At 43.5% G+C, this 22,215-nt stretch overlaps 2 protein-coding genes across 13 annotated transcripts in view; one reads left to right on the top strand and one right to left on the bottom strand.

Annotated features, from left to right (window-relative positions):
- Window positions 1-203: 203 nt before the first annotated feature.
- On the bottom strand, window positions 204-8,842 carry LOC141737832 (uncharacterized). Of its 2 annotated transcripts, XM_074572819.1 has the most exons (4): window positions 8,604-8,842; window positions 3,998-4,441; window positions 1,443-1,583; window positions 204-326 (listed from the first exon to the last, which is right to left on the bottom strand). In XM_074572819.1, the coding sequence occupies exons 1-4, from the start codon at window positions 8,668-8,670 to the stop codon at window positions 322-324; spliced, it is 657 nt and encodes a 218-aa protein (XP_074428920.1). In that variant the 5' UTR covers window positions 8,671-8,842; the 3' UTR covers window positions 204-321. The 2 variants fall into 2 exon arrangements, with proteins under 2 accessions (XP_074428920.1, XP_074428919.1); XM_074572818.1 differs by lacking the exon at window positions 204-326 and having other exon boundaries at window positions 1,284-1,583; window positions 8,604-8,709.
- Window positions 8,843-11,566: 2,724 nt separating this feature from the next.
- The window catches only part of GRAMD1C (GRAM domain containing 1C), a 57,060-nt gene continuing 46,411 nt past the window's right edge, over window positions 11,567-22,215 (top strand). For 2 of the 11 annotated variants that reach the window (XR_012588324.1, XR_012588327.1), the window contains exons 1-2: window positions 11,604-12,025; window positions 13,576-13,704. Coding sequence is in view for 7 of the 11 variants with exons in the window: in XM_074594626.1 (XP_074450727.1) it covers window positions 11,951-12,025; window positions 13,576-13,704 (204 nt within the window). In the remaining 4 variants the exon portion in view is untranslated. Of the gene's footprint in view, window positions 12,145-12,264; window positions 12,400-12,510; window positions 13,058-13,243; window positions 13,367-13,575; window positions 13,705-22,215 lie in introns of those variants that run through there. The other 9 variants (XR_012588328.1, XM_074594662.1, XM_074594635.1 and 6 more) reach the window with 8 other exon arrangements.

The following is a 22,215-nucleotide window of genomic DNA, read 5'->3' as shown; positions in this document are numbered from 1 at the left end:
GACCCAAGGTACCTCATCAAAGTCTGGATTCAGAGATACGTGGCTAAACTAAGCCGGGCTTTGGCAGGTGATAATACAAATTCCTTTACAAAAAGCTGTTTTGCTCCTTGCTGCAGGAGAATGCTGAATATGCCACTGTGGCTGACAAAGCTGCAGGAAAAAGGAACAGACTAACAAAAATAAAAATGCCAAAGACAACATGTACCGAGGCAAAAGCTTTTATTTCATCTAGAGCTCCATTTTTGGCTTACAGGACATCAGAAGTTGTTCCGCCTGTAGGCTTTCTGTCTTCCAGCAACTCCTGTAATGCTGCACCTCAAGCTACGCTGAGCAAGAAGGAAAGGAGAGAGAGCGGGTGAGCGGTACGGAGTTAGCACAACACAACAAACTCTTCCAAGGCTCCCTGGCAAGTAAAGGAGTTGTGAACTCTGTCCCTGCAGGGGGGTGATGCCGTGTGGGCTGTATCAGCCTAGGGGTGCAGGTGGGCTTCTCAGCAAGGGCTGGCAGACCCTCCCCGGAGAGCAGGGGCGGAGCTCCTGGTCGTGTCCCTGTCCCCGCCGGGCTGGCCATCAGGTGGCGGCAGCGCTCCAGTGAATGGCAAGAGGAGCTCTGCCTTCATCCCTTCGAGGGAGGGGATTTTTTTTTCACCGGGCCGAGCAAGGTTTTCGGGGCAGGGGAGAAGAGGTGCAAATCACACGGCTCCCCGCTGAAAACACAGAGTCAGCTGAGCCCGGCCTGAAACGCAAGACCCCACCTTGGGTTGCACAAAATGGGAACTGAGCTTTTTTTTAAAATCCAGCCTTCGGTGTCAGTCTAATTAGACAAGCTGACAGAGCTGGGGAAAAAACAGGTGAGCTTTCAGGTACATCAGCTTCTTCTCAGGTAATTTCTTTGGCTCGTGTGTGATGAAAATGTCTAGTTTTCGCAACCTGATCAGCTGATCTAATAAAAGATATTACTGGGCTTGACAAACCACACCTCAAACATACACTTGGGCTTTCTATACACAAGCATTACAAGAATATGGATGTAAGCATGTAGTCGGTGGGAAGAAGAACTATTCTTCAGCATAAACCTAAAAGAACCGAAGGAGACCCAGGACTTTGTTAAAAGAAGGAGGAGCATCTCACTGAACAACTCTTTGTCGAAAGTGCCAATTAAAGAAGATCCTATTATTTCGTATATAGGTAACTCATTAGGCCCATGGGTGAGGCTCTACCCAACATAAACAAAGAACTACTTGAAAGAGATGGAATATATATACAGCCCTGTTAGAGTTTCATCCACACTGCTTATTTCGTGAACCAGATCCCATGTCTGACCAGAGGTAAGTAAATGGTTAATTCCTCCTTAAATTAAAAAAAAAAAAGGTACCTTTGAAAATAGGTGATCCGGTTCACCTTTCTAGCAAGGGATTCCAGATTTTGGGTTGTGTCCCTTACCTTGGTGAGAGCCTTGTCTCATGCAGAGGACGCACCTCCTCAGCTGTGGGGTTAAAACAATGATCAGAACCACTACGCCTCCGATACCAGCCGCCACAACGCCTATGATGGTTCCAATGGATTCCTCTATCCCAAACAAGCCTGGGGGAGAAGGGAAGGTAGAGAGAGTAACGTAAGATGTCGTCCACGCAAATATTTGCAATGCAGCCGGCACATTTTCTGCACTGGCTGCAGAAGAAGCTGCTTACTGTGATATTGATTATGCCGATGTCTTGTCTGACATGAAATCATGGGCTTCTACACGGGAGAGAGTTTATTGCGCTATGGAGTTATTGATTTTTTTCATTCCAAAGTAGGAAGCTGCTATGCTTTCTGGGGGTTTAGGGAGAGGACAGCCCCATCTCCTTAGCAATCTCCCTTAACAGATGGATGCTATGGGATGGCAAAAGATGCGTCTGCCTGAATTAATGGGACTCAAGGCTGTATACTTCATTTCGAAATGGAAAAAAATACTTTGACAGTTGTGAGAAAGTCATCAGTCTCCCTGCCTACCCTCAAAGGAGGCAGCACCAGAGGATGGGCAGAGCTCCTCTGAAGTCCTTTCTATGATTTGTTGCTCTTTGGGCCTGTTGTATGGCAGACATGGGATAATCCCATTTTCTTTGAGGTAAGAGCACGTCGGCATTCTGGCTTTTTAATTTGTCAGGATTGAAGGATGACTGAGGAAGAGCCTCTGGTTAGGTGCACGCAGTAGGATGAACTGTAATAAGGGTTATGGGATGCAGCATGGAGAGGATCTGCCCTGTAGCGTAGAGTCTATCAGAGCAGGAGTGTCTCTTTAGAGAGAGAGAACCGGCTGGGCCATGGCGCAAGACTGATCTGATCAGATTTTAAGTGACTGCCTCATGCTCACCATAGTCGTTTTGCCATGTGACTCACCCAGGAAGGGTAATAAAAAAATGGCTAAAAAGCCTTCCAGTTTTATCTACAATTACAGTGTGATCAGACATTCATTACATATCTCTGTGTGGTTGTATTTAAGCTTCACCAGAAAATTTGCACAGTTTTGCTACCATATTCACACACAGATTTCCAAGCACTAGGCCACCCATTCACAGGAGCAGCTGCTCCTCCGTGCTGCCTGGCCGAATGGACGGACAGCCACAGCTCACCAGTAACCCAGCTGTAGCTCACCAAGAAAAAAAAAAACACACCCCTCCTTCCTCATACACGGAGGTATCCTGTAGCTTAAATCCATTTGCGGGGCTGTTCATTTCATCAGGAAAATGAGGGCTATGATGGTGCTGTAGAACCATTGCTTACTTCACTTCAAAATACATGTCATTTGCTTTCTGTAATGGACAAGTTAACAGAGTCAGCTACTTTCTCCTTTTAATTTTAGACAAGTTTTTGAACAGTCTGGATTTGTGGCACGTGACCTTTCTTTATGAATTACATTTCTCACATTCTCTTCTCCCTATAATTCAGGTATAGTGCAGAAATTATGTATGTCATCTTCTCAGGCGCACAGAAGGGCAATTACACTGGCCAGGGTGCAGACGTTGCAAGAGCAACCTGCGCTACTGAGACTATGAGATGAAGCCAACGGGAGACCTCACCAGGGACCTCACCAAGCCCTTGCGGGGGGTCACAGTTTTCTTGCCTTGTTAGAGCTACGGTTTAAACTGAGTAGTTTTATACAAATTAGTAAGGGAAGAACCGTGCTCAAAAGGGCACAGGCGTATTGAATCTCAGTGAGCTAGAAGCTTTGGTAATGAATAAGGGGGAAATGGCACTTGCATAATTTACTCTTGACACAGAAGGTGCTATTTTTTGTTAATTGGGTAATAAGATAATAAACCTTTTGATGTGTCAATTTGTTGGGACTGGAATGTGTTTAGCCTACACAAAAAGGAAAGCTGCTTTGACATTTCCAGATGATAAAGGCAAAGCAAGTTATCTCCTTACTTAATATGCCTAGTGTCTATTTGTGGGGCTAAGAAAACATAGCATGGCACTTTTAATGCTACTTTGATTTCAATGTTTATGAAGTTAAGCAGAAATGATATAATGTGATCTTCATGTTTATTGTGGGATTACTTATGTCATCCAGAGTTAAGGAATGAATGTGCAAGTTAGTGGGTTGGAGACAAATAATGTCAAAAAAACAGGAGTTTGGAGCTGCTCCCTGAGGTGGTATCTTGACTGTCACTGTCGGGGGTTCTGCCAAACAGAGCTGTGAGTACAAGAGAACTTGTCTGACTCTTTCACTCTTGGCACTGACTTTGATTTTAGTGATAAAATTATTCCTTCTTTTTTTGGTTGTAAATGCCTCTCCTTACAATATTAGATGTGTGATTGTTTATAGAGGCAACCCAATCAAAATTAGCTGGCCTTATGAAAAGAATGAAAAATGGTATGGAGCAATTACACTCCATGACACCAGGCCCTATGTGCTGGAGGCCAAACAGGCCAACTTCCTTCTTTCTGCAAGCATGTACACGAGCTTCAGAGGAGAAAGAGGGAGAAAAGAAGTAAATAACATAAAATATTACCCAGAGCCCTCCTGATCCTGAGCTTTGTGCCATCTCCTGTCACCACTTTCCCATCCGGAAGTGTAACCTCACAGAAATAAATACCATGGTCACTGGTTGTCACATTGAGGATCACCAGGGAGGCATCCCCTTGGGACAAGTCTCCACTCATGAAAACCCTGGAGTTATTTGGCAAGACGGTCACATTGTTTTCCAACAGGTCCATCTGCCCCTTTTCATCTTCTTTGTACCACTTCACCATCAGGTCTGCCAGGGAGGGACGTCGTGGACTGTTAAGGTGGCAATTTAAGACCACAGTTTCACCCTCTTTGGCTTTTTCCTTGGCTGGTGTTTGAGTCACCAAAAGGTGCCACGGCTCAGGTGTTGTCAACAACAAAGGCTGTGCTGTTGTATGAGTTACAGCTGCATTCTCCTTGCTTGCACTTCCACTACTAACACCAACATCTGTACCAGGAAAGAGAAAGAAGAGGAGGGTTGAGGGTGACAGGTTGATAAACTTTCTGGCTTTTCCTGACCTGTAACCAGCACAAAGAACGGCCCCTGGAATTAAGACTTGCGGGTAGTCACTATTATGATGATAGGGATGTTTTTCCTGATTCCTGCTTAGATTATGTTCACGTGTACAGATAGGTCTTTTCCTGGTACTCAGTTCCTTTCTACTGACATCCTAGGGGAAGATTAATGCCATTGTCCAATGGCTTTGAGTGAAATTTAGAGTCCATTCAGCCACATTTCCACCTGGAACACTAACCTCTTTCTTCCCACCCCAAAAAGTCTTAGGGCCTGATGTTCGTGAGTCAATTGCTTTTGAGGCAAAGTAAAAAATGCCTGTACACTTACACACAGGCAGCTCTGTTCTGACAAATAAAATGAATATGTGTGCATCCTAATGCAACTGCCCGTACCCCAAAACATAATGTGAGCTTCTTAGAAGTTTTGGCACGCCCTGCCAGATTCATGGTAGGAAATCATGAAACTTTGGGAAGAATCTCCATTGCCAGACACCGAATCCCCAACAGATGCTACCAGCGACCTGGGGGATGACATGTAAGCATTCTACAGATATTGATACTGAGAGCACTGGCGTGGGTGAGTTTCCCTAGCATGATAACACTCTGCTCATGAGAGACAACGAGAGATTTTATAACGCAGAAGTTCCTGTGCCAGGGGAAGCTAGTGGTGAGAGGCACTGGCTGAAGTTTATTATGCATCTGCTTTACAAATAGAGTGGGAAAATACAAAGATGGCACTTGATTTTCTGTTTGCCTAGTAGAAATTCAATGAAGTCATTCTGCCTGGGCAGCCAGTTTCTGTAACTGTTTTTTGACAACTTTGAGTTGCTGTGACTTTCGTTTGACGTGTAAGTTTTGATAACTTAAGAGTTGTTGTGAAAACATTTGGCATATGAAATAGCCAACTCCGTTTTGACAACCAACATCCTGAAAGACATAAATAAAAGATGCACCTGAAGACACAGTCAAACTATCATGCGTAAAATTAAGAGGCCTCTTGACAGTATGCTGAGTGACATCTATTCTCTGTGAAGGGACCACATTGTCCTGCTACTTTTTGTTAGAAAAATATGGACAACACGACAGTAGTACAGATTTAAATCTGCCTTCTCTCATGCAGCTGCTAATCATAGTATCAAACAGCCTCGAGCTAAGAGTAGTGCGGGTGGATCTCATTTCTGGAAACAAGCCTAGGCTCAGAAGATGAGAGGAATTGTTGCTGTCTCAAATCCCCAGCTGGAACAAAAAGAGCGGAAAACAAACTCTTAAAAAGAAGCCAACAGCTGTCGCCAAGAAAGAGTTCAAATTAATTTTTTAAAAAGTGTCTTCTGTTGTTTTTATTTTCTTCAAGTGAAATAGTCTCCCTTCATATTAATTGGTACCTTCTCAAGGACTGATGACCATCCCGCAGCAAAGGTCTTGATTTTCCATTGCCTTGAGTCTTTCATTGCCATGCAAAGGGTGTGAAACGCTATTGTCTGGGTCTGGTAAAGCTTCACAATGACAATAGCTTGAATGCTCAGGGACAAGTGTCTCAAGGCAATGGAAAAGCAAACCCCTTGATGATTGGCTTGAGAGTTGCTTGAATGGCTCCTCCAGGCATGCTTGTGCACAAAATCACAAGTTGTATTCATAGTTACTATTATTTATAACTCGTATGGGAGTAGCAGTAACAATTGCTGTCAGACAGCAGGGCCCTGATGTTCTAGGTGCCTTATAAAAGGATGGGCTACAGAGCTCACAGTTTAAATATCGGACAAGAAATAACTCATGGATGCAAAAATATATAAAATACAAGTTTGGTATGAAACTAGGCAACAACAAAGCATGTGAAAAACCCTTCAGAGCTGTTTGGTGCTCTGTGCTTTTACCTCAGAGTAAAAATTTTGGGCCTTGTAACTGGAACACCAATCCATGGGAACTGGATGCCTGAGAATTAGGAATCCAAATATTATTGTAGTTCTGGTTCCAGTCCCCTAAAATTACTAGTCCTTATTAAAGATACCGGATGAAATATTATTCTCATGCTCATACATCATCTTACCGATGACTCCACTGGAGTTACTCGGGGGAATGTGAGGTCCAGATTTTCCCTTTCCAATTAGATAACAGTGTATCAATGCAGCAGTCATAAAAGTTGAAGTATCTTGACAAGGTACTTTGACGAAGTACAAAGTATACTTGAAATACTTGACAAAGCTGATGGTACCTTGACATATTACCATCTTTGTGTATTAAATATTCTGATGTGATATGTTTGGTTGTTTTAAATCTCTGTTCATCCACCATGACCTCCACTGGATACTGCTGCTTTAGCTAGATCAGTACGTGCTACTGCAACCTTCTTTTCAAGGAAAGGTCGCAGAATTTCTTCTCCACTACAGCTATTCCAGTCTCCCCATGTACACCTCTTGCAACACAATTATAATTTTTATTCCTTTTAGTGATGTAAAAGGTATTGTTTTTACACAGTCACTAAGTGGCACAGTGAACATAACTGGGCAGGAACAATGTGCTTTGATGTTGCATCTGTTCATCGTGAGTTTTATTTGCACCTCCTACTATGAAATAACTGGCCTTGTCATCTGTGTTATCCCACATCTTTGATTCAATACATATCATGTAACTTACAGCTAGTTAGGAAAATCAAAAATGCAAGAGGATTGTATTGTTTCATCCCAGCTCTGTCTGGGGGCTCCACTGAGAAGGTCACAGCATAGCCTCTATTTTTCTTTCTTCATTTCTTTCTTTTTCTTTTGTAAGGTTGCAAAACTGGAACATACTAGTTCACTGGTATTCAAATACACAATGCCCTTATCATATTGGCATCTGGGAGCATACCATGCCAAATGCCTTGTTGATTCTGCTTCAAAGCTCTTTTTACGTCAATCGCTTCATTAGCAGAGTGATGTGTAGGTCCCCTGTCATGCGGGTTGTAGGGCTTAGTTCCCGATGGAGAGGAATGAAAGGATTTTTGGTGAAAGCACTTGAGCTAGACAGAGCACAGAGAAATACAGCACGGATGATCTTGTCTTGACCTGGAAAAATGATTAGATGATCTAATAGGTCATTGTCATATGAAGTCGGTAGTTCATGGCCAGTTTTCAACCATGAGGGGAGAAAGCTCTCTGGGACTTCTGTAATGTGACAATGTGCTCCACATTTGCCAGTATTAATAGGGCACCTACTAAGCCATCAGCCTCCCCTTTACGTCATCTGCAGGTTGATACTTTCCCATGTACAGCCATATCGTTGGCTGTGAATGAGAAATACACAAGGCAGGAGAGAGGAGGTGGGGTGACAAAAGGAAAGAATAAAATACACCTGTGCTCTCCTCCAGTCCTGGAGCATCTAACTTGCTCTTTGGTGCCAAGTAAACCCGAGCAACCCTGCAAGCTGCTTCTGCCAGCTGCCAACAGTATGAGGGAACCAAAACGGTGGGTGGAAGTCAGTGCAAAATTTGATCTTTCCAGTTGAGCCTCCTCTCCTTTGTTCGCACTCAATAGATAGAGGAGACGTTGAGGGCAAATAGGGCTCAATTTCCAACCCACACATAAAAACCCTCTCATGCTGGAATGACTGTCTTTCGCATGGTTTTGTGGGCTTTAGAGCTCAACTTCACACTCAGATGGTGCCATGAGGGTGCTATACAAGCCGTATCCAGCTCCCAGTTGTCTATGATTAAGTGATCAATGACTGCACATTACTTATCTTAATTTATATGACTTTTGCCCTGTGCTGAGGTTGGCTTTCGCAAATGGACATGAATAACTACCTTGTGATGATAACCGGTTGCTAATACCTCAGAGAACCAAAATAGAAATGAAGCTTCTAGCAATGATGATACACAGCCTTTCTTCTTGAAAGACAAGCAAACATACTCTTTCTGAACATTTCTATTAGCTAAACATGAATGTATCTATAAGGAAAAGTATGCTTTAATGCAGTGCACAATACTAGAAACAGTTTTCCCGCATCCTGAGGAAGCCCTCAGTGGAAAGTTGTGTATTGAAAAAAAGGAAGAGAACCTCTCCAGCCAAGCTCTAGGAATAAGCTATATTTCTTCTAATTAAGGAAGGCGGTTTAGTACTCACCCGTCAGCAAATAGAGGAGGAATGAAGACACAGCAGATCTACAGAGCTTCCCAATGTGCTGGCTCATAGTTGCTGAAGTATATGGCCTCACCGTCTCTCCCTCCGGTAGTACGGGCAAAAAAATATGTGCGTTATTGCAACAGGACCTCACATTCTGCCCAGTGAATGTCACACTTACTAAAGTTACCACAGCTTCGAGCTCACAGTGCTCTGCCTGCTGCCTGGATGACAGCCACCTTTGAAGTGACAACAATGAGTTCCCGGGGGCTGTTCTGATCTCTCCCAGAGAAGATGCCGAAAATGCTCAGAGAGCAGAGGGAAGATAATCTGTTGTTTTTTGCTTTGGCCTTGTATAAACCAGAGCTTTGGGCTGAGTACAGAATAGCCAGATACTCAAAAGGAGACCTCTCTTCTGCTGAACCCCCTCCCTAGTGGAGATGAGAAAGAGCATTGGCTTGATTTTCTGAGCAGCCGGACTCCTGTCATTCTAATTTACCATGAAAGGAAGTTATAGGAATTAAATATCTTTGTGGCTATATGCACATGGTGTTTATAGGTAAAATGCATTCCCCAAAGTATTTTTTTCCAGTGCAGAACCAATCCCGTTTCACCAAAAGTTGATTACTTAAACTCCATTGAAGTAAAGCACATCTACGCCACCAGGGTGGAGGGGAAAACCGCTAAAGCAGACGGCCTATCTGCAAAACCAGCAGGTGGGCTCTGGAACGGGAAGTCCGGGTTTACACACAGGTACCTACACAGCACTGCTTTGTGGGAAGAGCTCCAGCAGTCCCAAACCTGTAGCATCCAGCCTTGCCAAGCAGTGCCACCACTGTACCGAGCACATGCCGCCCTGGATAGCTGGCCAACTCCTTTTCCCTCAGGAATGGGATTAGGGACTATGGCACACGTTTCCAAAAACCTGCTGGCTTTATCTAGTGATTTTGCTTATCTTTAGGACTCTTCAGATAATGGAATTGTACTTGAGCATCGAGTAAGGACTGAATTCCACATCTGTTAAAACACAAAGCACAATTCAGCTGAGAGGCACGAGTATTTCTGCTTTTATTCATATTTGAAAGCAAAAAGGACCCCCCAAAAGCCCCCATCACACTATGAGGAAATCTGTCATCATGCTACTGCCATACGGCTTTCTTGAATACACTTTTAATAAATTCTGTGATCTGCATCTTTGCATGTGGATGCTGTACAACAGTTTCAAGAAATTCCACATCTGATTTGCAAAAATCTGGTGACAGAGCAAAGTCAAGAAGAAAACCCTTTTCCTTGGGTGACCACTTGTTGCTCTAGCTTTGATGTGGTCACACCTGTATCAGCAAAAGCAGGATAGTCTAGAGGGAGTATGGCTAAAAGAATGTAAAAGGCAAATATTTCTTCTCTGTTTGAAATGGGTTGGGAGAAAGGGAAGACCTGGGATTACCAGGAAGGAATCACTCCAAAGTAAACTATATATTAAGAAGATAACTGGGACCAACTGCAGAGCAATATAGCACTTCAGTAGAAAGCTGGAAGGTAGATTGTGAGGGTCTTCTGAAGGAAGTACCGCCATAGTGTTAGTCAGCAAAGAAAAAATAAAAATCTATGAAAGGAGAAAGTTAGAGGAGTCAAAAACAATCAAGGGTTCGAGGAGGGGATAACCAGTAGAGTCAAAGGCACCTGGCAGACAAAAGAGCAACTGGGACGAAGTTACTGGCTTAGAGTACTGGCCGTGACTGCGTGTCAGAGAAGTCAGTGTGGGAAGATGGAGCAGGACCAAAGGCATTCCAAACACTGTCTGATTTAAACCCAAGTATTTGGTGTTTTTCTAAAAAAAACTTCAAGTGTGTTGTCACAGACATACTACTGTTGCTCCTGCAAATGCTGTTTATGTTCATTTCACTTCATCCTGTAACAGCAGTTCCCTTGTCCATTAAATAGGACGTGCCTGAGTGAAACTGTAAGGTCAGCCAGCTTTTAACTGAGGGAATACAAAGGGTTTTTTTGCTGGCAGCCATCGGTTGAACAGGAAGCTTCTCCCACTTGGATAACCCAATATGATTGAGAGAGAATCTGAGTTTTTGGACAAAAAGCAAGGTAAACTGGTCCCCTGAGAGTTGCTGAGAAAAGCTTGAAAAAATTGTGTTTCAGAGGTCCAAATCAAGGAAGCAAGCAACAAAAATGAAATGAAACACACACTGATTTTTACACTTTCTTGTAAATTTTGGACACTCAGAGTCGACGGTGTTAAAGCTGTCCTGCCTGGGCCAACAACTGGGAGGTGACGTCAGCCACTGGGACTTCTGGCACCTTTACTAATGTATTAGGCAGGCAGATATCACAGGGCCCAGAGATGTCCCTTCAGGGGGAGCCTCAACCCACTTTCTGGGGAAGCGGTGAGAGAAAACGAAGAGCAGGAAGAAACAGCCCTGCCACACCAGGCTGCTCTACTCCTCCGTCCCTTGGCCATCCATCCATCCATCCTTTTCCATCATCTACCAGCCAGCCTCCCAGCAAAGTGGAGACTTCTTTCCACCTCACGGGGCTCTTCTTTTCCCTGCGAGGTGACCCGAGGGCACAAATGTGCAAGCCGTCACCGCTCTGCTTGTGTCCCCTGAATTGAGGGGCACGGCCTGGCGCTGCCTGACTCGGAGCCCGGCATTTCAAACCCCCGGGGTGCCCACAGCCTGGGCAGAAACCACCGGGTGCTGCTCAGCAGCAGTTTAACGCCAAGAGCCCGGGTTCCCTCAGAGGAGCCCCCCACCAGCGACTGCCTTTATCCCACCTCACTCCCTGCACGGCCTGGGGACGCGGGGTCTGGCCCCAGCCGGCCCCTCAAGGCTTGTCACAGCGGCCATGCTTGCGAGCGGCCGAACCCGGGGCACCTCAAGAGCACCCAGCAGAGGGTTCCCGTTCCCTTCCCCTTCCCCTCTCTCCCCCTAGGTGTCCCCCTGGAGCGGGCTCTCGGCGGTGTTTTTCACGGAACCCCAAACCTGCCCCCCCGCCCGCCCCCAGTTAGATTTAGGAACCGCTTTTGCTGCCCAGACGCTGTTTAATCAGCTGCCGGGGCTGGGCGCAAGGGGAGGGCGGCGGGGCTTTCCCTCAGGCTGGAGGCAGCGGAGGCCCCATCCCCCTTCCACCTCCCCGCAGCCAAGAGTTTTTTCCTTGCTAAAACTTTCCGAGGCTTCGTAAATTAGCCCTTCTGGAAGCCGCCAAGGGGGCCTCCCCTCAGCGAGGAGAGGGAACGGAGGCGCCGCCGCCCTCACGCCTTTGCCCTCCTCAGGCAGCCACCGCTCGCCCTTGGCAACCGCCTCTCGGGTCGGCGGCCCGGCCGGCGCCTGCCCCTTTAAATGGCGGCCGCGGCCCCGCCGTGCGCCCCGCTGAGGCAGTTAGTGGCCGCCGCGCCGCCCTCGCCCCCCTCCATGGTAAGCGTCGCCGCCGCGGTCTGCGCGTTCCCCCGCTCGCCTGCCCCTCCGTTGGGCTCCATGCCCCCGGCCGCTGCCTCGCCGCCCCCCCCGGGGCGAGACGGCGGCGGGCTGCGCAGGTAGGTGTGGGGGGCGGGAGCCCCGCTCCTTCCCCCTGGGGGACGGGGCGGGCGGGCCGAGGCCGCGGGGCTTGCCCCGGAGGCCCGGCGGCGGGGTGGCCCCCGCGGACAGCACTGGGAAGCACCGCCCGGGGGTGCGGGGCCGCTCCGCCGCCGCCACCCCCCGCCCGGAAAGTTTTCTGGGGGCGAGACGGGCACGGCCCTGGGGGGCGGCGGCCCTCCGGGCCCGGCAAGCGCCGGCGCTGCGGGCCCCCGGTGAGGAGGGGCGGCCCGCGAAGGGAGGGGGGGGTCGGTCAGGGCTGTCAGGGTGGCGAGAAACATCCGGACGGGGTTGCCGTGGCAGCCGCGGAGCTCCGGCGATATGGTGGGGTCGGGAGCGGCGGTGCCGCGGCACGAAGGGGTCTGTCGGCTGTGTGAGGGGAAGCCGGGGCGGCGGAGCGGCAACTGGTGGAAGTTGCAAGGAGTCCGTGTGGTGGTTTTTGGTGGTTGTTTTTTTGTGGAAAACTCGGGGAGAGCAGAGCCCTTCTCCCCCGCCACGTAGCCTGCCTGAGGTGACTGGGTGCTGCCTCACCCCGTTGTCTTCTCTCCACCGTAGCCCCAGCCTGGGCCAGCGGGCTTGGCTGGAGCACTGGCCCCTGCCTAGCCATGGGCATGCGTGTGTGCCAGCATCGGTTTGGGTTTGAGCTGTTTCTGGGCTGGAAACTCAACTTCACCTCTTTCTGATGGATCCAGTAGTGCAGGTGGTGTTAGGTGTTGGTTGAGTCCCTCGGGCTGGTTTTGTACTACTTTGCTGGGTGGCTTGGGACAAGTGTCTTTCTGTGGCTTAGTTTCCCTTCATAAAGTAAAACTGACCTCCTGAGTGAAGAATATTGATATTGAGGGAGAGTGCTACAGAAGAGTGCTTATCTTTATAGTAAGTGATAGGAATAGAACTACTTATCTCTGAAGTGCTGTGCTTTTGTTTATATATGACAAAATATACAATTTAGAGTGTAACTAACAATAAGTATAAATATTTGATGTATTTGTATTGTAATAATATATGTCAGTCCTTTGGTAAATGCTACACACCTGTGTGGCCTTTTTCACATTTTGAAAGGTCCCACAGATTCTTGAGAGGTGCTGCATGTTATGCACTGATGTCTTGTGTTGATGTTACTCCAGCTCTAAATGTCTGTGCAGTTGAGGGGCTGCTGTGGACATAAAATACTCTGATAAAAATGTAAGTAATAATTAAATATAGTATACTCTGGAAAAAAATGTAAAATCAGTGAAAAGGCTGTCAGTGGGAAGTGTTTCTATGCCACTTGCCTTGGTGAAACTAGCATGTCAAGTTTTATTTAATATATAGTTGTTAAATGGATTAACTATCTTCTTATTTCACCTTTCTCCTTCATTGTTGAATTGCATACCTTGCTTCTTTGTTCACAGGAAGTTCATGAAGTGGATCATGGTCTTATTAGCCAGCTACTTGCTGATTCAGAGGAGACTCTTAGTTCGTGCACAGAGAAAATGCAGGGTCCTGCTCAATACAGTTGGAGTGCTGACTGGAGCTTTTGGGTAATGTGTTTCATCTTTCTTTTAACTTGTGTTTTATTTATAAATATAGTATATATTTTAATTTGTATATGTGTGTATATGTACTAGCTTTATATCTGCAGTTCTCAAGTTGCTTTGTAGTCATGAATTAGTAAGGTGTTCTCCACCTATGTAGTGAGGTAGGTAATTTTATCATTATCAGCTTACTAAAGTGTAAGCTGAGACTGAGGGGATGAAGTTGTTTACCTGATGTCATGTATCAAGTTAGCAACAGGACTTCTGGCTTCTGTGCCCAGTCCTGTCTCCCACTTCCTTGCATGGTTCATTAACCTATCCAATGTCTTTTTTTGCCTTTAGAAAGACACTGTTGATGTTTTTTAACGGTAAGGGCTGAATTTTGATACTCAGTGTTGGGTAGTTCTACCGATGTGCTTTCCTAGTGTCTGTTTCTTGTCAAGTAAACACATTTGTTTTCCATGAGAGTAAATAAGCTTCCTGTGTTCTGTATAAGTAATGGGATTTGTGAATAAGAAGGGCAGAAAGAAGGGGTTTAATTTTGCTCCTATCCAGGGAGATGCCTCACTGAAAGTGGAGGATGTCATAATATATGCTGTCTTTAATATTCCTCTCATGCTTTTGATGGATTTTTTTTTTTTCAATGACATGAGAGAAGGTAAACTTATGGGTGTAGACTTAGAGCATATGTTTTGCTGTTAGTTTGGTAGGGTAACACCTGATCTCATGAGAGACTTAGATTCCCTTCCTCACAGCTCTGACAGTCTGACTCAGGTTCTGTGTCAGGTGGCCTCAGTAAATTGTCTGCTTCAGCTTGTGCATAGGAACATCATCTGTACTACTGTGTCTTTGTCCTGATGAGGTCATTGGAGTGTTCATTGTGCTCAACAGGTGAAAGATTAAGTAACTAGCAAAGGCTGTAGGGAATCTGTGGCAGAGCTGCAAACAGAACTGGGGGATTGGATTTCCCCACTCCCTTATTTATAAATCTAGCTTGTATGTCTTTTCATCCCTTCTGTTGAAACTAAGTGAATATCCTAATGGTCGGAACATTGGTTTTGCATCTCAGGCCCTAGCATAAACTTCCCCGAAAACGCGTGTGTACTTTTAAACTGAGCAACAGTAGCCTAGAGCCAATGGAAGTGGGACAGGCTGAATGAATCCCAGCAGGTCTTAGAATTGTGTTGCTAGAGAATGAGTACTTGGATTGTTCACTATTTTCTCCACTGTTCCTACAGTGTCAAAGAAGATACAGGAGTGTCCTGCCTGTGCACAGCTGTATCTGTACTTGAATCGATAGCAAATCATGCTGCGCAGATGTTGTAACTGCCAGCTGTGCTCTCATTAGATGGAAAATTAGACTGTGTAAACTAACTCTTGGATGGTTTCTGTACCATGGTTAATGCAGTTGGTAGCTTATGTGAGGAGGAAACCTGTTTAGGTCTTGGAGTCAGTCTGTTGGATTTGCAGTTAGCAAGTCAGTCTTTCCTTGGTAAGCTTGGCAATCTAAAATAAAGTCAGAAGAGTATAATATATGAAGAATGTAACTGTGGTATTGGCTTTGCTCTTTTAGGTTTGAAACACATGCTGAAGATTAAAAGTTTCTTTGAACAGAGCTTTAGGCATGTACAGTGCAGGGCATCGTGTGTCCTCTCAGTACCACTTTCTGCTTCCTGTAGTAATGTGTGCCTGTAACTTGAGGGGCATGGGATTCTTCAGTGCAGTGGCAGCTGCTAAGAGAGTGTGAGGCGTTATCTGCTATGATTAAGTGGTTACCTTCTGTCTATGATTTATACTTCAAGACCTCAGTATTTGTTTGAAGTTACTGTTTATCTGGTTCTGCAAATATGACCTTGCAGTTAAACAAAGGAATTGTGTAAATACTTGCCTCTTGTGAGATGGTGCTGTGGCTTGTAAAGTTCTAGCTGTACTGTTTGTCACTGATTAATTTTAAAAACCTCTACCCATCTGGCTATAGGAGGCTGTGGGTACTCATTTTCTTAGCCTCGAGGGGACTGAACTTAGAAGTAACATGAGGCAGAAGGTCACAAATTCAAGGCAAAAGCTAAGGTCTTCTAATTAAAATGTTATTGCATTGGCATCTTTCCCTGCTTTTCTAGACAGAAAATGTGTTTTAATAACTTGCATAGTTGATGATCAACTGCTGACTATATAAACAAATCATTAAAACTCCCTAAATACTGAGTCATAGTAAATGTGTATGTGATAGCACGGAAGGCAGCTTCTTGCAGGGTGCAAAACATGTGTCACTAACGTTTGACAAAGGATGATCTTAGTATCCTGTGGCAGGTGTGGGTTTGTTATGCTCGTTCCTACTCTTAAGTCAGTAGCACTAAGGAATTTCTACGACAGCAAGGCTAGCCTGAGGTAGCATCCAGGGATCAGCTTTGGTTGCCTGGGTTATTTATTGGCTTTGAGAGGCTGCACGTTTCTGACAACTTTGGTTTGCTCCAAGGATTAATTTCTTCTGAGTATGTACTCTTGCTTCGCTGATGATGGAAACCAAATGCGAATGTTAGAGCCTGACTGGTTTGACTTCAATTTTTCATGGATTTGAGTGGGAGTAGGCAGTTGTGCCATGCCTCTGGAAGTCAGGCCAGGTATCATGAATGCTCAATAGGTGCTGTTAGCACATGTAATTAGCAGCAAGCTAGGGTTGGGAGCCTCTGGGTTATAATCTCTTTCCTGACTATGGTGAGTGGAGAGAAGGAAGGTTAGCAGAAAAATTAACACGTAAGGAAGAAAAGAAGAGAATCCTACAATGCATAATTTTTCCGCTTCTCTATCCAAAATATTCTTTTGTTTTTTAGCTTTATTGAATAATTTTGAGAAAGAAGTCTTTTTTTCTGTACTACTGTAAGCAATTCTTAAACTGGTAGTGGTACTAACTGCTGTTTTTAAGGTGGGTAGTTTTTTGTTTTTGTGGGTTTTGGTGGTGTGTTGTGGGGTTTTTTGTTTCTTTTTTTTTTTTTTTTGAAGACTATTCCCTGGAAGTGGACAAAGCTAGAATTTTTATAACCTCACTGGAGGAAGAAAAAAAGCTTGCTTGTGAACTTAATATCAGGGGTTACCCTCTTTACTGGAATCTGTAAAGCGTGCATCTACTTTGAATTAAATGGTTCTAGTTTTGGCAACTGCAAATAGAAATGATGAAAGTCAAAGATGCTTTGGAAATTAAGTTCCATCTGGAAACTCTATCTCAAGATTCTGAATTCACATTTTATCCTTTTTACGCTCTTCGTACTGAAATATAACTAAATTTAATGTCCTTGGAAGAAGAAACACATGAAAAGTCCTAAGTATTCTCCTATTGTAATGAAGAAGGTAAAAGTGAATGAGGAAGCTAATGAAAAGGATCCTTGCATCAAAAGTGAAGTTGTTCTGTCTGGGGACTCTAGTTTCTATTAATAAACAGTCAAAGAAAGTTCATATTTGTCTACAATAAGAAGAATGCCTGTGGAAAGAAAGAATAAAAAAGTAAGTCCTTCCCTTTCAATGAAAAGGTAGGTGTGAAGAGTTGAAATCAAGTGGACATCTCAGAAAACTGTTTTTATCTGGGAGGCTTGTTTAAGAAATTGGATATGTGGGGTGCCAGGAAGGTGTTGGAAATAAAATAGGCTTCAAAAAAGCCAGTTTGATTCCAGTGTAATGTCAGTTTAAAGAGTTGGTCAGTGTGAAGGAGTACAACAACAGAAGCAAATAAATGATACACTGAAAAGTGAAGGTAAGCATTTTATTTTTCATAATACAAGAACAAGGGAGGTTGCACCAGATTTGAAAAAGGATTTTGAATTTTGACAAACATGGATTTGGTTTCTATGAGAGAGAGCTAGTCTGTTGGGAGTGTGTGAGAATATCGTATTCTTGGCACGAGTAAACATACATGACTCAAACCTGCACGGGAGGGATGCAGATATACATTACAATTTGGAACATAATTTATTGCAGCACAGGTATGAGTTGACATACTTTGAGGCCCAAGACTAGTAAGGATTAGAAGAAATATTTCTTGCGTCTATAGTCATTTGAATGCTCCTCCCACCTTTCTCTGAAAGACTCATGTTCACTCTTGGAATGGTTTACTGGGCTTGTTAAATCAGTAACTATGTTTTGGCAGACTGGTATTTAAAGCACTCTGACAGTTGCTTCACCTCCTATGTTGTATACTTGGTGTGTTACTCCTGGAAAAAAAGCTTTTCTTCTCATCTGTGCCTCCAAATGCTTGGGTTGTGAAGGAGAGACATCATTACTTGTGGCATCAGAGGATGATTTTTAGCGTCCTTTTTATTTGCCGTTATGAATCTAAGGAGGATGAGAATTGGATAAATGCTGTAGGTCTCTGAAAAGAATAAAAATCTTAAACTCACTTATGCTGGGTTTTTTTTTTCCTGAAATGTTGTAACTTTAATATAAATAGCTTTTGCTGTACTTGTAACACTGGTATGTTGTTTGCTTACCTATCTGGAATCTCTAGAACAGGTGCTTTTTTTATGTCCTGTGGCAGCCCTGATTATATAGAAGCAGACTTCTAAAATAGTAAGAAAAGGTAAACTGTAGTTCTGACTAGCCCTTGAACATGGCAGATGAGGCTGAAGTGCTTTTCTCACTTATTTTCACCCTGGGAATCTCTTTATTGCTGTTGATGCAGCTCCAGACTGAGCACTGGCTAGATCTGACTGCCATCAGGTTTCAGCCTGTTCTGATCAAACACTGGCAGGTAGTTGGTGCCCTGTCTAAATAAGCTTACCCAGCTGCAGCAGTGGTAAGTTCTATATAGTATGAATTATTATTACACACACCTAAAGAATTAGTCTAGAATCTGAAAGTTAAGTTTAATAGATGAGGAAGAAAATACTTCGGACTTGTGTGATTTACTTATTTTGTAAGTCACTGGGAACAAACCATCAGAAATGCAATATAGTTCAGAAAATCAGCATGGAGTTGCTAGAATTATGATATCCGTTTAATGAGAAGGGAGTTCATAGCTTATGGAATGAAAGCTTTAAAAGGCAAATCTAGGATATGGAAGTTAAGCTCTTTTTTGGTCTTTGGTTTGGTTACAGCTTTGTTGTTAAGTATTTCTACAAACAAGTAGAGGTGTAACATTGTCTTTTTCAAGTCTGCTGCAGGTGAGCTACTTGCATCCCTTTGTAGGGAAAGAAGACAGGTAAACAAAACTCTACAGGATGTGATTGTTTAGAGGTACATTTAATTAAGTCATTAGCAGCAGCTAGTGGTAGAAAATACTCCAGGAGGTGTTCAAGAAAAAAAATAATAATAAAAATCTGAAATCCTTTGTCGAAGTTTAGGTGATGTGGGACACATACTTACCAATCCAAAAACCTAAGGGCGTTCTAGACAAGAGTGTACGGCTTTTCTACACTAATGACTACTCTGGAAGTTATATTTTGTATCATCCTATGCAGCAGATGGTTATGCAGTAATTGATCTATGTCAAGATTCCTTGGTGATACCGGCAGCGTTTTAGAAATTACATGGAGTAAGTGAGTTTTTTTAGGTAGTGCTTTTTTTATTGAAGTTGCGTGAAGAGTCAGTAAAGCCTACACTTGGGATATTCATGCACAAGCTTTAACTTCAGTTATACGTTCAATGGATATTCATGCACAAGCTTTAACTTCAGTTATACGTTCAGGCTGTGTATTTGTTACTGCAACCCTCTAAAGCCCCTAGGGCAATGACGGATTTCAGGATTTGGGACTTCAGCCTGCTCATAGGACCTCTTAGCTTCTGTTTGCCACTGTTCCTACCCACCAGGAGTCAAGATAATCCCCCCTTGTTCAGAATGAGTGGAGGTATGTGATCAGAGATGTGATCAGATTCCTGTTTTTTTTTTTTAAAAAAAAAAAAAAATAAATCTTGCTATCACTCTTGCTTCCAAGGGGATTGTTTGTCTCCTTCATGACCTTTTTTTCTCACCAATATTTGTGGACTATTACTAAACTCAAATACAGATCAGAGATGCCAGAGTCCAGTTCTGGGAGAGTAAGGAGGGGAAAGTGCGACTGAGGTATGCCGTTCTTTTGCTTTTGTATTTAGCTACTTTTGTATTAAGTAATCTTGGTGTGACTTTTTTTGCAGGTAAGGAATATGAGAGTTCAGAAGTAATGTCTGAACCATGGTGTGTCTGTAGCTGTGATCAGCTTGTGCTGATACACTTCTCCCAATAGCTGACCCTTTTTTATATGCAGTTAAACAAAAATTATGTGTGGTCTGTCTTTGCTGAAAATGTTTCAATCAAATCTGGTAGCAGCTTTTAATATAGAAATGACTAAGAGTAAAATCTGCATTTGTTTTTTAAGGTAGAAGAGAGAGAGATCAAATTAGATATTTCACAAGAAAAATAGTTTGGGGGTGATCGCTTGGTGAGTGTTACCATCCATGTAATTTCAAATGCAGTAGGGCTACTCGCAGGCTTAAGGAGATGACCAGTATAATTTATACCAACACAGTTCCCGTAGCTGGCTACGGTCACTACTGCATTAACTATGTAACTACTGTTGCAGTTCGTCTAATATGCTCCTACTGGTTTTCACTGTAGTCCTGATTGAAAGATATTTATGTATCCTTCTATGAGTTGCTGAAAAGTAAATGGCACAGATCGGTTATTACATCTGAAGTGCTAAGTAAAAGTGGAATAAATCTTTTGAGAGTTCTTTTAAAAAAAAAAAAAAAACAAAAAAAACCAAACAAAAAAACCCAAAACAAAACAAAAAAAACCCCAAAAAATCTTGCAGTCACTCTTGCTTCCAAGGGGATTGTCTCCCTCCTCAATGACCTTTTTTTCTGACCAATATTTGGGGGCTGTTACTAGTTAATCAAATACAGATACTGTTACTCAAATACAGATCAGAGATGCCAGAGTCCAGTTCTGGGAGAGTAAGGAGGGAAAAGTGCGACTGAGGTATGCCAATGTTTGCTTCTGTATTTAGCTACTTCTGTATTAAGTAATCTAGGTGGGACTTTTTTGTAGGTAAGGAACATGAAAGTTCAGAAGTAATGTCTTTTAGGTACTTTGTTATATGCAGTCATGCCCCCTGCGGATTTTTTTCTCCTGCTTATTAAATGGATTAAGTCTGAAGAAAAGCAGTTTGGTTTTTTTTTTTTTATTACTTAGGAGGCCTACAGTGAAAGATCAGGTGAAGGAACAGATGTTCTTACAAATAACATCAGCTAATTGTTTTGCACACAAGCTGTAGGAAGAAAAATGAGTCAGGTGAAACTGCTGTTTAGAAAGGAATGCATTTTTTTTCATCCAAAAGGAAATCATCTTGACTGAGCTTTTAATTGCCATTGCATCATGTTAGTATGTTTACGGCTGTTGAAACCTGGACAATGCAGTTACAAGACTCAAACTGGGGAGCAGACAAATTATCTGAGCTAAAGTATAACTTGGTGTTGGGAGAGTGACAGACATTTCAATTAAACAATCTTAAAATAGTAACTGCAGAGTTTATACAAACACAGTTGGTTTATTTGTATTAATTTTGTTGTGGTGTTGTGTGTGTTTCGGGTTTGTGATGTTTTTTTAAATCCTTTTAGTAATTGTATTGCCAATCCTTGTGATAAAGTTGCTAAAAATAAATAAGAAGATTGTTTGAAGTCAGGAAGGTAGGTACAGGTCCACGTTTTTTCCCTAAAAGGAAGAGGAGCTAGGCACTTAAGACTCTTGTGATCTTGGCTTGTATTAGTGTCTTGCGGAGGCACTATGAAACATGGTCTCTGGCAGAGGCATTAAAGGCATAATTTTACTGCCAGGTCCAAAGAAGTTATTGCCAGCTACAGACGGTGTTGATGAGGATGCTGAGTAAATCTGAGACTGGAGCATCTTGCCTCCTGGAAGAGCTAAAACTACCTTATTTTTCAGTTTGGAGTTGGGGAGGATGGTTTTTCTGTGGAAGTGTCCAAATCTATTGAACTTCTTGCTTAACCTTTTTAATTAAAATGTAAATGCTTGAAACAAACTCAGAGGTACTTGGTAGCAGTTACATAAATAATTGTATTTGAACTAGAAATTATCAGCCTTATTGCTAATTACAGACTTCCAGACTCAGGTGTTTAATCAGCTGAAGGTGGCGTTATCTTATAAACAGGAAATGCACTTAAATCACTTTATGCTCGTACTGCTTCTGAGGCCTGAGTCACACTGGTACCCAGGCTTTGGCAGGGCCTTTCTGAGATCACTTTGAGATCTCTTACTGTTTTTCTGATGGAAAGAAATTGCCAATGAATATTTTTCTGTATAGATTTGCTTCCCAATATCTTGCTGCTCCTTCAGCACACAGATTCCCCGTGAAGTATCCTAGCTGTGATTTGGGAAGGCAGAAGAGTTGCCTCGTTTTTCTGGTGAAACCAGTTCCTGCTATTTACATACATAGCTGATCTTGACAACAGAACTGCAGGCGATCTAAAGCGTCACCACCCAGCTAGGTGCACAAAGACAACCACTTAATCCTAGCGAGCAGCAGCGTCTTGCAA

The sequence above is a fragment of the Larus michahellis genome, chromosome 1, assembly GCF_964199755.1.
Source record: "Larus michahellis chromosome 1, bLarMic1.1, whole genome shotgun sequence".
Classification (NCBI taxonomy): Eukaryota; Metazoa; Chordata; class Aves; order Charadriiformes; family Laridae; genus Larus; species Larus michahellis.
The sequence above is the reverse complement of the archived record's forward strand: the minus strand, read 5'-3'. Positions and strand labels throughout refer to the sequence as shown.